General features: G+C 43.0%; 1 protein-coding gene across 1 annotated transcript in view; it reads left to right on the top strand.

Annotated features, from left to right (window-relative positions):
• LOC140719075 (F-box only protein 47-like) overlaps positions 1 to 16,612 on the top strand; it is a 65,776-nt gene that overhangs the window by 28,976 nt on the left and 20,188 nt on the right. Inside the window, exons 5-8 of the mRNA XM_073033450.1 lie at positions 1,257 to 1,334; positions 2,622 to 2,730; positions 10,706 to 10,882; positions 12,084 to 12,086. Coding sequence (XP_072889551.1) covers positions 1,257 to 1,334; positions 2,622 to 2,730; positions 10,706 to 10,882; positions 12,084 to 12,086 — 367 coding nt within the window. The remainder of the gene's footprint in view (positions 1 to 1,256; positions 1,335 to 2,621; positions 2,731 to 10,705; positions 10,883 to 12,083; positions 12,087 to 16,612) is intronic.

The raw sequence follows: 16,612 nt of genomic DNA on the forward strand, positions 1-16,612 counted from the left end.
TAGAGATCTTGACAGCCAGGAACTTGAAGCTGCTCACTCTCTCCACTTCTGATCCCTCTCTGAGGATTGGTATGTGTTCCTTCATCTTACCCTTCCTGAAGTCCACAATCAGCTCTTCGTCTTACTGACGTTGAGTGCCAGGTTCTTGCTGTGGCACCATTCCACTTGTTGGCATATCTCACTCCTGTATGCCTTCTCGTCACCACCTGAGATTCTACCAACATTGGTTGTATCGTCAGCAAATTTGTAGATCAGTGTGCAAAAGAGGACAAATTGTGCAAATAGTAAAACTAATTAAACAAATAACACATAGAACATGAATTGCAGAGATCCTGAAAGCGAACCCACAGCTGTGGAGCTAGTTCAGCGCTCAGGCAAGTAAGACTGTTCCAGGAGTCCGATGGCCGCAGGGCAACAGCTGCTTCCGAACCTGGCAGTGTGGGACCCAGGACTCCTGCATCTGCCACCTGATGGTAGTATTAAGGAGAGAGGGAGACTGGTTAAACACAGGCAGACAGCACTGAATATCTGTTTGTTTACCTCTCTCAGCCTCGATGATTTTAATGTTGCTTGGCGCAGAGTAATGGAGCTAAGCACAGTTTATCTTCCGCTGTCAGGCCTCAACGTAGTGTCTGACTCCAGCCATACTTGCATTTATGAGAGCCTAGTTTGCTGAATCCTCCAGGAGATTGAAAAAATGTCAATTTGTTCAGATGGTTCAAAAGTACATCCCTTAGAGGGAAGTTACAGGTTACGGATTACAGCGATCGCAGTTCAGAAGTATATTTAGTATCTAGCAGTTTTGTGAGCTGCCCGCAAAACGTCGCTGCAGGTCACCAATGCCATTTCTTAGGCACATGGATGATAGAAAAATGGAGGGCTATTTAGGAGGGAAGCATTAGATTGGTCTTAGAGAAGGTTAAATGGTCAGCACAACATCACGGGCCGAAGGGCCTGTACTGTGCTGGAATGTTTTATGTTCTATGTTCTTATCCAAGATTTTTATTAATATCAGAGAAGTAAATAGAAAAAACCATGTATCTTGAAAAAATTTAACATTGTGGATATTTTCCCAAGTCAATTAGCATCTGAAAGAGAAAAGCTGAGCTGATGTTTTTGATCTTAACCTTTATTAGAAGTAGACAGTCCTAAAGGAGGCCTCTGAAAATATAATCCTGCCTTTTTCTTTCCAGTAATTCGGTCTGTGTGTTAAAGCTGTTCTTGTAAGTGTTTTTTTAAATCTTTTCTCTCATCAGAACCCATGCTTTAGGATGGGTGGATGTACAATGCTTTTGCAGTGTTTAGGACTTGCTTGTTTTGGGATATTATTACAGGTAAGGCTCAAAAATCATTTTATGTGGTAATGTTACAGTATTTTCCTTTTATTGGGATTTAGAATATTGTGGAGATAGCAATAGACGTTTGATATGTGTGGTAGGCAGAGAGCATGAAATTTCTCTCAGTGAAACGTGATTTGGCAGTCACGCTGTTCTGCTGGCATAGTTAATTTCTAGGAAGGACAATATCAAAATGACATCTTGGGTTTCTACATAATGAAACAGCCCAAAATTGTTCTCCAGAATTTACAAATGTATAATTACTTAATGATTTCAATTTTGCTTGGTTTTGCACTGGTTGGTATGTAGGGCAATATTAACAATTTGTAACTATGCATCTCAAGCTTTTTTCCATTATCACTCTATAGCAGAGAAATTTCTTCTTCTTGTTAGTGCTAAACACTAGGTTTAACTAAGAGTTTAACTAATTTTTAATGAGTTTTGCAGTCTTGGAATGTGCAGAGATGAGTACATTGGATTACAATACATTTTGTACATGGTTGCACAAGCAACCAGAGATGAATTTCTCAAACTAGTCATATTATATCACTCCAGTGTTGAATTAGGACAGTTCTTGTCAGTGACCTCTTAACATAGTATGTGAGAGCTTAGTTCAAGTAGAAGTAAAAATTGGAGAATCATCTTGCCCACTTTTGTTTAGTCTCCTGATATTTATAGTGGGGAATAGTTGGAGATTTTCAGTAGTCTGGACTTCACTCACCTGAAAGGGTGGTTGAGACGAAAATCCTCACCACATTTGAAAAGTGATGGGTCGAGTACTTGTGTGTAGCTTACAAAGATGTCAACCAAAGGTTGGAAATTGGAATTGGTTTATTATTGTCCCAGGTACCAAGGTGCAGTGAGAACTTTATCTTGCATACTGTTCATACAGATCAATTCATTACTCAGTGTATGGAATTAGAACAAGGTAAAACAAGAACAGTGCAGAATAAAGTACGAGAGCAATGGACAAAGTGTACTGCTGGTAGACAAAAACGTACGAGATCATAATGAGGTGAAGTCAAGTGTGCATCTTATCGGTCTAGAGAACCATTCAGTAATCTTGTAACAGTGCAGTAGAACCTGTCCTTGAGCTTGGTGGTATGTGCTTTCAGGCTTTTGTATCTTCTGCCCATGGGAGAGGGGAATTTGGAATGTTCTTAGCAGCTCATATTTGCCTGGAATGGACACAATGGGCTGAATTCTTCGATTGTGCTATCTTTGTCTATAAGCTAAAGAAGGTTCACATTTTGCTTTTACCTTACAATATATATTTTCTTGCAGACTCTTATAGCAGGCTGGGATGAGCTAGAATGTCATCGTGTGTTCAACTTTCTGAATGAAAGTGCAAATCTGCCTCGAAAAATGCAAAGTGTGGTGCGCAGTAGACCAGGTAACAAGCATCACAATGAAGCAGACAGGATCTAGCTGTGAAACTGTGATATGAAAATGTGGCACACATGCTGATTGATAAAAACAATTTAGCTTTTGCTAGGTCAGTGGATGGTTTGAGGGAAAACGGACTAAAGTTTACATTGTTAGAGCAATGAGATGAAATACTTGAAGATGTGGCCATTAACAGTTAACTGCTTCAGTGAACATGTCACTCCAACTCTGTCTGTTAATTCACAGATGTGATGCTGGACTCAGCAACTCTTTGTAGTAACTAGCCCCAGTGAAGTTATCATTAACAATCATTGTTTAAATAAAAATTAATACAGTACAAAACTCTTAGGCACATGCTGTATATATAGCTAGAATGCCTAAGACTTTTGCACAGTACTGTAGTAATTTTGTGCAAAAAAAACAAATTTCACAATGTGAATGATGATAGACCTGATTCTGATGTGGGATATGGGTCTCTTTTGTGGACTGAGAGTGGGAACGAGGCAGGGAAAGGGGAAGCGTGGTTGGGAAAAGGTGAAGGGACAGGGGAAGGAGCGTGAAGCATCAGACAGACATTCTGTAATGATCAATAAACCAATTATTTGGAATCTAACCTGGTGTCTCAGGGCTGGGTGTGTCTTCAGCCACGCCACCACCCCTCTTGCCTGGCACTCCTTCTCTACCACCTGTCCCATATCTTTTCCGCGGCACTCCACCCTTGCCATTCCCAACATCCTTTGCTCTCCCCAGATGTACAAACTCGCTGTCTGTTCTGCGTTGACAAATACAAAAGTCTTAGGCACCCTAGCTATATCTATGTGCCTAAGACTTTTGTACCATACTTTATGTACAGACATGGACAGGGGAAATCCTGGTATGATAGTAAGCCTCACCAACCGGAAAGTCCCAGATTGATTGTTTCAGTATCACCTGCTGATCCTGCCATTGACTTCATTAGTACCAGAGGAAAAAAGATCTTCAGTTGTTCTTACTCGTTGTTACTTTCAGGTGACAGAAGCTTCCCAATATGCCGGAACAATTTGACAAACTGACATACAACATTCATGCATGAAAAGTTGCCTCTGGGGTAAAGTTCCGTAGTGTGGCTGGCACCAACAAGGGGTGACAACTTTAAGAAGACAGGGATTTTGAATTCCATCTATAATCTGTTGTAACTGTTTATCTCAAAGCAATTCAGTGTGAGCCTCATATTTACAGAGATGTTTATTATTTACTGGGATTCATTGCAAGGGTTCTGATTTAAAATTAATTATTTAATTGTGAATTCCTATTTGGAAATTAGATTCCAAAACATCTGAAAATAAATAGGTTATCACAAGTACCAGTACATGAGATTTGGCCACCTCTTCACTTGCAGTGCTTAGTCTTGCCACCAGAGGCTGCTAAGGTATAATAGAACATGTTTAATTTGCCAAGTAAGTTGAAGTTTTAAGGTCTTTAGAATCTCCTTTGACAGTGTAAACTTTATCAGCCTGATCATAACATTGCTCTGGAGAAGCCATGTTTAGAACAGAGGTGTACGGTTCTTGCAAGACTCATTGTTGTATTTCTGCAATTCCTCATATAGTGTGTTCTCTTCTCCATCACATTGCTTTCGGCAAGCTCATGGGATGCTATTGAGTGGAGATTAGAGAGTTCTGCATGGATAAAACATCCAGACATTAAGAATCGATGGCACTATATTGAGGAAATTCAGGGAAATTCTTCCTAATGTTTGATCTACATTTATCCTTCAGCCAATACCAAACCAATGATTTCTACCACCAAGGAGAATAAAAGCAACAGGTTCCACTATCTGGATGTTTCCTATAGGTCATAACTTTGTGTGGGGTGACTTAATAGAGGGGTCTAAGATAACAAGAGGCATAGATAGGTAGATAAAGACTTTTCCCCCAGGGTGGAAATGGCTAATACAAGAGGGCATGATTTTAAAGTGAATGGGGGGGGGGGGGGGAACAGAGAAAACTGCCAGATGTAGTTTTGTAGTTTTTCAGGCAGTGTGGTGGCTACACTGCCAGGAGTGGCAGAGTGGCAGAGGCAGATATGTTAAGAACAATTAAGAAGACACATGGATGAAAGAAAAATGGAGGGCTATGTGGGAGGGAAGGGTTAGGCTGATCTTGGAGTAGGCAAAAAGATCATGGGCCGCAGGGCCTGTACTGTGCTCTGCATTTCTTAGATCTTAAATCATACACCAGAATCCTGAAGGTCCCTTCCCAGTAGTGATGTGGGAATACCTCCATTTGAAGAACTGCTTAAGTTCATGTAACTGGCTCAGTGTTTGGCTTTTCAAGGGTAAGTACTAATAGGCAACAAATACTAGTTCCAAAAACAAAAACCCAATAATCAAAGTATATTTGTGGTTATTATTGTATTGCTGCTGGTAACCAGTATACTGATACTTCTAGTAACTGCACTCCAGGAGTATTCCTTTGGCTGTAATCAACTTTGAAAAAAATTATTTAACACCTTCAGATTTAGAATATTGCAAGGTGCTCTAAACAGTGAAAGCTATGGGATATTTAATTCTGTCCACCAAAGAAAGAAAAGGGTTTCAGCTAATATCTTCTCTTAGCTGACTGTCAATACGTGCATCTCAGGGATGTGTGCTTGGCCCACTGCTCTACTCTCTCTATACTCATGACTGTGTGTACCACAGCTGATGACACTACTGTTGTTGACAGAATATCAGATGGCGATGAGGAGGCACTCAGAAATGAGGTAGAATTTCTGGTTGATTGGTGTCACAATTCATTGTCGGCAAGACCAGGACCAGGAAGGGGAAGTTGAGTGTGTACACAAACCAGTCTTCACTGACTGTAAGACCATAAGATATAGGAGGAGAATTAGGCTATTTGGCCCATTGAGTCTGCTCTGGATTTCATCATGGTTGATCTATTTCCCTCTTAGCCACAATCTCCTGCCTTCTCACCATAACCCTTCATGCTCTACCTAATCAAGAACCTATCAAACTCTGCCTTAAATGACACCTCAGGCACTCATGGCAACAAATTCCACAGATTCACCACTCTTTGGCTAAAGAAATTCCTCCTCATCTAATGCACCATCAATAACTCTGAGACGTGGGTTAAGGTAGGCTTTTATTGGCTGGAAGAAAGCACAGGCAGCAAGTGACCATCACACAACATCCTGGAGACTGAGGAAGGGTCTGTGTCTCCAACAGCCTTTATACCGGGGTCTGTGGGAGGAGCCACAGGAGCAGTCAGCGGTGGGGGGGGGGGGGCATGTCCAGACAGGTATATGTAGTTCACCACATCATTTCCATTCTAAATAGACATCCCTCTATTGTGAAGCTGTGTCCTCTGGTTTTAGACTCCCCCATCACAGGAAACAACCTCTCCACATCTACTCTATTAAGGCCTTTCAATGAGATCCCCCAGCATTCTTCTGAATTCCAGTGACTACAGGCTCAGAGCCATCAAACGCTCATCATATGATAAGCCTTTCAATCCCAGAATCATTTTCATAAACCTCATCTGAACCCTCTTCAACATCAATACATCTTCACTTGGCTAAGGGGCCCAAAACTTTACTTAGATAAGGGGCTCACAATACTCTAAGTGAGATTTCAATGATGCCTCACTAATCCAGTCATCAGTGGAAATGGTGAGCAGCCTCAAGTTCCTCTGCATCAACATCTTAGGATCAACACATTGATGCAGTCATGAAGAAGGCATGTCATCACTTCTACTTAGATTAGGAGTTTGGGGAGATTTAGTACATCACCACAGACTCATGCAAATTTCTACAGATGTATGGTGGAGAGCATTCTAACTGGTTTCATCACCACTTGGTGTGGAGCCTCTGATGCACATGATCACAAGTGGCTACAGGGGGCTGTAGACTTAGCTAGTTCCATCATGGGCACAAGGCTCCCCACTATTGAAGACATTTTTGATAGGTGATGCCTCAAGAAGATGGCATCAATCATTAAAGGCCCTCATCATCTGAGACATGCTGTCTTTGCATTACTGACACTGGGGAGGAGGTACAGGAGCCTGAAGATCCACACTCACTGTCAGATTTCTGAACAGTCCATGAACCAATGAGCACAGTACCTTGTTACTCTACTTAATTTTGTAACGTAGTAATTTTTATGCCTTGCACAGTACTGCTGCTGAGAATCAACTCGTTTCATGTCATACAAGTCAGTGATGATAAGCCTGATTCTGATTCTTATCAAATTAATACACATTCAAAAATCTAGTACTGCCTTAGAATAGTCCAGATGCGTCAGCCCAGAATTTTGTGCTTAGATCTTCGATGGGGGATTTGAACACTCAACCTTCAAGTAACAAGAGGGAATATCAAATAATAGGAAGAATATTTCTTAAAACATATTTAAGTGATATTTTGTGCATGGGGAGATCTCCAACATCAAAGTAACTCCTGTGCTGATAGAGAGTTTGTTGTAACCTTCAAATAAATCACTTACTTCCCTTCACCCATCTACTTCAGTCCTTTTCAGCCATAGCCAGTAGACCCAACTCTGCCTCCCGCTTGGACCTTGATTCGATCGGGTGCCTTCAAACTGTGGATCCCACCATAGCCAACTCCAGTTCCAAAGTCTTCGGACACCTTCAGACCACAAATTACACAGCCTCTAGCTCTGGCTCCAGCCCCGTCCTTGGCCACCACCACCTCCAGACTGAGAATATTTTCACTGCCACTGGGCCCCCTGGGCTCCCCTTCCCCACCACCACTTTGCAACTCCGGGTCTTTCAGGCCCCCAGTCACCTCTTGGGCCCTCAGAGCCTCTATCTTCCTCCCCCTACCTTCTCTGAACACCTCAACCCTCCCCCCTCTTCTGATGCCATCAATTCTCCTCCCCCCCCGATCCCAGTTCTAATCCCTGCCATATCTTCTCCATTTCCTCTGACAGTTCCCTCTCTGACGTGGAATGTTCTGTCCTCAGCAAAGGCCTTACCTTTGTCCCTCTTAGCCTGCACCTCAGTGAGATCTGTGCCCGCCATGAAGCCAAGCTCTTTTTCCATTGCCTCCGTTTCCAAACCACCCTGCATTCCCCACCCTGCATTGATGGACCCTTCTCCTATCTCCATCCCTCCTCATCTTCTTGGTTACCCCATTCTGGTTCTCTGCCAACTCTGGATCTTTTCATCTCGAATTGCCGATGAGACATCAACTGGTTCAACTTCAGCACTCCTCTCTCCTCCTTGAACCTTACCCCCTCTGAATGCACTGTCCTCCACTTTCTCTACATCAATCCCAACTCTACCATCAAACTTGCAGACAAAGGAGGTGCTGTTGTAGTGTGGGGGGCTGACCTCTACCCTGCTAAGGCGTAGTGGCAACTCTCAGATACCTCATACACCCTTTGAAAAGGACCTCCTCCAGACCATCGCTGACCTCATCAAATCTGGAGACTTCCTGCTGCCAAACTCATTGTTCCTTTACCCAGCACTGTTCGTTTCCATCTCCTACCCAGGATGACTGTCTCTGGAGACAAATTGTGTACTGTCATCTTTTATAAACCTACCAATTCCCACGCCTATCTTGACTGTTCCTCTCCCACCCTATCTCCTATAGAAATGCGATTTCCTTTTCTCATTTCCTTCATCTCTGCTGCATCTGTTTCCAGAACGAGGCTTCCTGTCCTTCATCATTGACACTGCCCTCACCCGCATCTCCTCCATTTCCTGGGCATTTGTGCTTACCACATCTTCCTACTGCCTTAACAGTGATAGACTTCCTCTCGTACTCACCTACAACCCCGTGAGCCTCTGCATCCAATACATCATTCTCTGCAACTGTTGCCACTTTCAAAGGATTCCTATCACCAAACACATCTTTACTCCCCTCCAACCCCACCACTCTGCTTTCTGCAGAGATCATTCCCTCTGTGATTTCTTTGTCCATTTGTCCATTCTTACTGATCTCCCTCCTGGCACATATCACTGCAAGCGACAGAAATTCTACACCAGCCCATTAATTTCCTCCCTCACCTCCATTCAGGGCCCAAACTGTTCTTCCAGGTGAGGCAACAACTACATTGGTGGGACTTGACATAAGTTGGGGGCTGTTTTGTCGAGCGCTTTTGCTTCATCTGGCAAAAGCGGAATTTCAGCAGTGGCCAAGCAATATAGTTTCTATCCCTATTCCTGTTCTGACGTCATATGGCCGCCTCTTCTCCCACTATGGGGCCCCTCCCAGGGGGAGGAACAACACCTCATATTCTGTCTAGGTAGCCTCTAATCTGAAGGCATGAACATTGATTTTGCATTCCGGTAATTTTTTTTCCTTTTTTTCTTTTCCCCTCCCCTGTTCTTCTATTCCCCAGTCTGACCTCTCACCTCTTCTCCTCACCTGCCTATCACCTCTCCCTGGTGGCCCTCCTTCTTCCCTTTTTCCTATGGTCCACTCCCGTCTCCTATCAGATTTCTTCTTCTCCAGCCCTTTACCTTTCCCACCCACCTGGCTTCACTTATCACCTTATAGGTTGTCCTCTTCCCCTTCCCCCACCTTTTTATTCTGGCACCTTCCCCCATCCTTTTCAGTCATGATGAAGGTTCTTGGCCTGAAACATCATTTCCATAGATGCTGCCCAACCTGCTGAATTCCTCCAGTATTTTATATGTGTTGCTCTGATTTAAGTGAAATTGCTGCTTGCTGCAGTACGGTGGTAATTTAGGGCATCTGAGGTTGTGAAAGGCATTAATTGAGTACAAGTCTTTTACTGTTTTGGCAGTCTTTGGGACAATGCACACTTCATTGACTCTGATTTGAATCTATTGGTTATGGCAGAAAAGGACTGTGGCCTGGGGAAGAGGAAGTATGCCATTTAGTCGGGGGATACAAGCTCTATATCAGCACAGGAGTCATTTTGGAGATTTCCCTATGCACAAAATATCACTTTAAATATGTCTTAAGAAACAGTCTTCCTATTATTTAATATTCCTATTCCTTACTTGACATTTAAATGGCAAAAGGACCTGGTCTCTAGTGTTTATCAGTGATGTTTTTGGCCTGGTTGACTGGAGGCAAAGCAATCAAAACCCCATTTATGTTATGGATCTGGGAAAATGCCCTGCACATTTGTCACTGGTGCAAGACTACTCATCAAACTATGGTGGAAAAAATGTAGATGCCTACTCTAAGCCTACCACAATACAGTATTTCAAAGTACATTCGAACACTTTTTTACACAGTAGCACAGTGCTTTTGTTGATGAGATTTTATGGAAACCAGTTGCAGTGGGCATGAATTTGTTCAGCTCCTTGTGTGTAGGAAACGCAATTTTAAGCTCAGATTCAAGAATCTATACCTGTGTTTTATAGAATTATTTCATATGCATTTGGATGAGTTCGCTCTATTCTTTTGCTTGCCCTTTTCAATTTATGAAAGAAACATTTGGTGATCTTCAGCACAAGGGATTCCAGCTCTTGTATGACATTTTAGAAAGATGTTTCTGTATGCACAGTGTTTCACATAATTCTGTATTACTTAAGATCTAGAAATGATGGAATTTATATCTAGCCTTTTCCTCCTCCTATCTATATGCTTTTAAAATTTAAATATTATGTAGTTAATTAATCCAATAAAACACAACAGTTCATGCAGATGCTCTGACTTGTTCCTCGGAATGATATCCAGGGTGACAGTGACAAACTGCGTTGTGGGCAGAGAGGAGGGACTTCTGGAATAAATATTATATATTATATTATATAGAATAAATTTATTCTGGAATTTTACCTTTTAGAATAAATGATAATACCTTGTATGAACTTCCTATCTCACATATTTTGTTTCTTTAGCTCTCATTCCCAAATCTTTGCTTTGTCCAACAAAACAAAATTTATGTGGTACTATCATATGAAGTAAATACCTATTCTGATGATTTGAATCCTATAGAATATACTCACATCTTGGTTTTAGGTTTGATACAAATTCTAAAAATATTTTTTGTATTTCTCTCAAATTAGGTACGACCAGAAAGCTGGAATTACAGGTTCGCCTGTTTTACCGACGGGTTCTATTAGATCACTGGGAGCATCAGTGTGATATAGCTTTCTGGCTGACTCGCATACTAAAGCCTTGGCCGATGGTAAATCAAGCCAGATTGCTGTACTTGCTGTATGGGCCCATGTCCATCAATGATGGTAAGAGCAAGCTTCAAACATATTTTTTAAAAGTCAAGTTTTCTCCTATTTTTTGACTTATTGACTCTGGAACAACCTTTCACTATGTGACTCGTGGGAATCCAGACAGTACGTACTCTTTTGGAATCAAATATATGCAAAGCATTTAGATTTTAGAAAGTGAACAGTATCTATAGTAAAAAAAATATAGTTTCATGATTTAATTAATGTTACTTCTAATTTCCTTTTGAAAATTTCCGTGCTGACTTACAGTTTCATGCATATTGGTCTTGTTCTTGTACACTCAGCATGTTTTCCATAGTGAGTCGTAAGGATGATGCAGAGAGGTTTCATGGGGATAGCAACAAGCTAAGTGAATGGGCAGAGAAAGGGAAGATGGTGTTAGTGAGAGTGGGAAGAGGGCATGGTGAGGGTAATCATGGTTGGAAAAAGGGGAAGGGAGAAGGGAGGGAGTGGGAAGCACCAGAAAGACGTTCTGTAATGATCAATAAGCCAATTGCATGGAATCAAATGACCTTGCCACCTCTTCCACACCCATTCCACTCTTACCGTTCCCAACATCCAGATTTACACACTGGCTCCCCACTCCATGTTGACAAATACAACAGTGTGAAAAACTCATAGGAACCCAAGCTATATGTATGTGTGTTTAAAAAAAATCTCACACATCTTTAAACATTCGTCGTCTTGCCTTAAATGGATGTCCTCTAATACTTGACATATCTATTCTAGGAAGAAGATTCTGAAGATTCTCATAATCTTATTAACTTTTATCAGTTCTCCCCTCACTCTCTGACACTCCAGAGAAAACAATCCAAGTTTGTCCAACTACTCTATATACTGTAGCTCATACCTTCTAAACTAGTTAGCACCCTTTCTCAATTCTCCGCATTTTTCTTGTTAATGCAGGGGATTTGAGTACATGTCTTTTTGCATGTACTGTGTATAGGGCTCTGGTGAGACTGCATCTGTAATATTGTTTACAGGGTTGGTCTCCCTGTCTAAAGAAGGATATATTTAGGAGAAAGGGTTCAACAAGGGTGGGACAGTGCTTTACAGTACCAGCGAGCTGTGCTCAATTCTTGTTGCTGTCTGTAAGGAATTTGTACGTTCTCCCCATGACTGCATGGGTTTCCTCCCACAGTTTAAAGACATATTGATTAGTAGGTTAATTGTTCATTGTAAACTGCCCTGTGATTAGGTGGTGGGTGTTGCTGGGCAGTACAGCTTGAAGGGCTGTAAGGGCCTACTCCACGCTGTATCTCTATAAATAAATATATAGGCATCCGTTAATCTCGAGAGACCATGGATTTGTGCCTTGGGAAGTTTCCAGGGCGCAGGCCTGGGTAGGGTTGTATGGGAGACCGGCAGTTGTCCATGCCGCAAGTCTCCCCTCTGCACGCCACTGATGTTGTCCAAGGGAAGGGCTATAAATAAATAAATAAATTACAAAGCAACACACATAATGCTGGAGGAACTCAAACAAGTCAGGCAGCATCTATGGAAATGAATGAACAGTCGATATTTCAGGCCGAGACCCTTCTTTGGGACTGAAAAGGAAGGGGGAGGACATCAGAATAACAAGATGAGAGATGGAGAAGAAGGACTGTGATAAGAGAGGAGTGTGGACCATAGGTGAACGGGAAGGAGGAGGGGACCCAGGGGAGGTGATAGGCGGGTGAGAAAGGGTCAGAGTGGGGAATAGAAGAAGAACGGAGAGGGAGAGAACAAATATGTGCCTGAAGGAGAAATCGATATTCATGCCATCATGTTGGAGGATAACCAGATGGAATATAAGGTGCTGCTCTTCCACTCTGAGGGTGGCCTCATCGTGGCACAAGAGGAGGCCATGGACCGACATGTCAGAACAGGAATGGGAATTAAAATGTTTGGCAACCGGGAAGGTCTGCTTTTGGCAGATGGAGCAGAGGTCTTGATGAAGTGCTCCCCTATTTTACAACAGATCTCACCAACGTAGAGGAGGCTGCATCGGGAGCACAGGACACAATAAACAACCCCAGCAGCTTCACAGATGAAATGTTGCTTCACCTGGGAGGACTGTTCGGGGCCCTCAGTGGAGGTGAGGGAGGAGGTGAATGGGGAGGTGCAGCACTGCAGGGATAAGTGCCGGGAGGGACAGATGGACAAGGGAATCATGGAGGGAGTGATCCTTGCAGAAAGTGGAATGGAGGAGGGGAGGTGAAGATGTGTTTTGTGGCAGGATCCCTTTGGAGATGATGGATGCAGCGGCAGATGGGGTAGTAGGTAAGGACAAGGGTAACTCTATCCCTGTTAAGGTGGCGAGAAGATGGGGTGAGTGCGGATGTACGGAAATAGAGGATGCGGATGAGGGCAGCATCAATAGTGGAGGAAGGAAAACCCTGTTCTTTGAAGAAGGAGGAATTTGATGTCCTGGAAAGGAAAGCCACATCCTGGGTATAGATGTGATGGAGGTGGAGGAACTGAGAAAAGGGAATAGCATTTTTACAGGAGATAGTGCGGGATGAAGTATAGTCGAGATAACTGTGGGAATCGCGAGGTTTCTAAAAGATGTTGCTTGACAGTTTGTCTCCAGAGATGAGGACAGAGAGCTCAGTAAAGGGGAGGGAGCTGTCAGAAATGGACCAAGTGAATTTAATGGTAGGATGGAAGTTAGAGGCAAAGTTGATGAAATTGGTGAACTCAGCATGGGTGCATGAAGCATCACCAATGCAGACGTCAGTGTAGCAGAGGAAGAGCACTATCAGGAAAGGCTTGGAGCATAGACTGTTCTATGTAGCTAATGAAGAGGCAGGCATAGCTGGGCCCCATGGGGGTGCCTATGACTAACCCTCATTTCTGGGGAAAGTGGGAAGAGCTGAAGGAAAAATTGTTGAGGGTGAGGACCAGTTCTGCCAAAAGGAGGAGGGTGGTGGTGAAGGCGACTGGTTGGTTCTTTTTATTGAGAAAGAAACATAGAAACATAGAAAACATAGACAACCTACAGTGCAATACAGGCCCTTCGGCCCACAAAGTTGTGCCGAACACATCCCTACCTTAGAAATTACTAGGCTTACCTATAGCCCTCTATTTTACTAAGCTCTATGTACCTATCTAAAAGCCTCTTAAAAGACCCTATCGTATCTGCCTCCACCACTGTTGCCGGCAGCCCATTCCACGCACTCACCACTCTCTGAGTAAAAAACTTACCCTGACATCTCCTCTGTACCTACTTCCCAGCACCTTAAACCTGTGTCCTCTTGTGGCAACCATTTCAGCCCTGGGAAAAAGCCTCTGACTATCCGCACGATCAATGCCTCTCATCATCTTGTACACCTCTGTCAGGCCACCTCTCATCCTCCGTCACTCCAAGCAGAAAAGATCGAGTTCACTCAATCTATTCTCTTAAGGCATGCTTCTTAATCCAGGCAACATCCTTGTAAATCTCCTCTGCACCCTTTCTATGGCTTCCACATCCTTCCTGTAGTGAGGCGACCAGAACTGAGCACAGTACTCCAAGTGGGGTCTGACCAGGGTCCTATATAGCTGCAACATAACCTCTCGGCTCCTAAATTCAATCCCACAATTGATAAAGGCCAATACACCATACACCTTCTTAACCACAGAGTAATCCTGGGCAGATGCTTTGAGCGTCCTATGGACTCGGACCCCCAGATCCCTCTGATCCTCTGCACTGCCAAGAGTCTTATCATTAATACTATATTCTGCCATTATATTTGACCTACCAAAACGAACCACTTCACACTTATCTGGGTTGAACTCCATCTGCCACTTCTCAGCCTAGTTTTGCATCCTATCATTGTCCCACTGTAACCTCTGACAACCCTCCACAGTATTCACAACACCTCCAACCTTTGTGTCATCAGCAAACTTATTAACCTATCCCTCCACTTCCTCATCCAGGTTATTTAGTAGGAGTCCCAGAACAGATCCTTGAGGCACTCCACTGGTGACCGACCTCCATGCAGAATATGACCCATCTACAATCACTCTGCCTTCTGTGGGCAAGCCAGTTCTGGATCCACAAAGCAATGTCCCCTTGGATTCCATGCCTCCTTACTTTCTGAATAAGCCTTGCATGGGTATCTTATCAAATGCCTTGCTGAAATCCATATACCCTACATCTACTGCTCTACCTTCATCAATGTGTTTAGTCACATCCTCAAAAACTTCAATTAGGCTCATAAGGCATGACCTGCCTTTTACAAAGCCATGCTGACTACTACTAATCATATTATACCTCTTCAATTGTTCATAAATCCTGCGTCTCAGGATCTTCTCCATCAACTTACCAACCACTGAAGTAAGACTCACTGGTCTATAATTTCCTGGGCTATCTCTACTCCCTTTCTTGAATAAAGGAACAACATCTGCAACCCTCAATCCTCTGGAACCTCTCCCGTCCTCATTGATGGTGCAAAGATCATCGCCAGAGGCTGAGCAATCTGAGCTTTGAAGTGAAGAGCTTTGAGGTCTTCTTGATGGGAGATAGAAGTGTGGAAGGGACTGAACATCCTTGGTGAAAATGAGGTGGTCGGGGTCAGGGAACTGAAAGTTACTAAGGAGATTGAGACCATTAGTAGTGTCGCGGATGTAGGTGGGAAGGGACTAAACCAAGGGGATAGGATGGAGTTGAGATATGAGGACATGAGTTCAGTGGTGCAGGAGCAGGCAGAGACATTAGGCCTACTCAGACAGGTTTGTGGATCTTGGTAGTAGGTAGAAGCGAGCAGTGCGGGGGTAAGGGAACAGTGAGTTTAGTGGCAGTGGATGGGAATTCTCCAGAGTTGATGAGGTTAATAATGGTGTCAGAAACAGTTTTAACAAAGTTTCACCAAACTGAATCCTTGGATGGAAGGACTGTCCTATGCAGAGACATTAATTAGGAATCTACCACATTATACAGTCTAAAGTTTTGAAGAAAAGTGATGATAAAAAAATTTATTGAGGAATGGTTGACGTGGAATTGATGTTTGCCTAGCTTGAGGTGACTAAAACTAGGAGTCACAATCTCAAAATAAGGTAGTTAGCTATTGATATGAGAAGAAGTTTCTTTACCTAAGAGGGTTATTAAGACTCCACCCTGAGTATCCCCGTAGATTTTCAGTTATAAATAAAATCAAGGGAATACAGTAGAGGAGCGAGTGTTAAGAACATAAGAAATAGAAGCAGTGTAAGCTTCTTCGTGCCTGCTCTGCCATTTAATAAGATCATGGTTATTACTGTCTTAGAGACTAGAGACTGGAGACTAGAATTATATACTCTATTCCAAATGTAGCCTCATGCAGGGCCTATGTGATTGTACCAAAGCCAAGGAAGTCAATAGTTTGTATTGTCATATGTAAACATCGGTGCAATGAAAAATGTAATTGCAGCAGCATCACAGGCATCATATAGGCAGCATTTACAAAGTAACAAATTATACACAATTTTTACAAGAAAATACAGTTAGAAGAAAAACAACGTCCACTTTAGTGCCAAGTGGTCATAGTGATGCAGATGTAGCTGTGAGTGGAACGCATGGTCTGGATAGTGGGGATCTTTGATCTGGATGTGAAGATCTTTTGTCCAGATGGTGGGGATTTTTGCTCCTGATGGTAGCTGTGAGTAGAAGGCATGGTCAGGATGCTGGGGATCTTTGATATAGATATGGGAATATTTGGTCTGGGTGGTGGGGATTTTTGATCCTGATGGTAGTGGCAATTAGAAGGTTCAGTCCAGATGGTAGGG

Source organism: Hemitrygon akajei, chromosome 31 (assembly GCF_048418815.1).
Source record: "Hemitrygon akajei chromosome 31, sHemAka1.3, whole genome shotgun sequence".
In the NCBI taxonomy this organism is placed as follows: Eukaryota; Metazoa; Chordata; class Chondrichthyes; order Myliobatiformes; family Dasyatidae; genus Hemitrygon; species Hemitrygon akajei.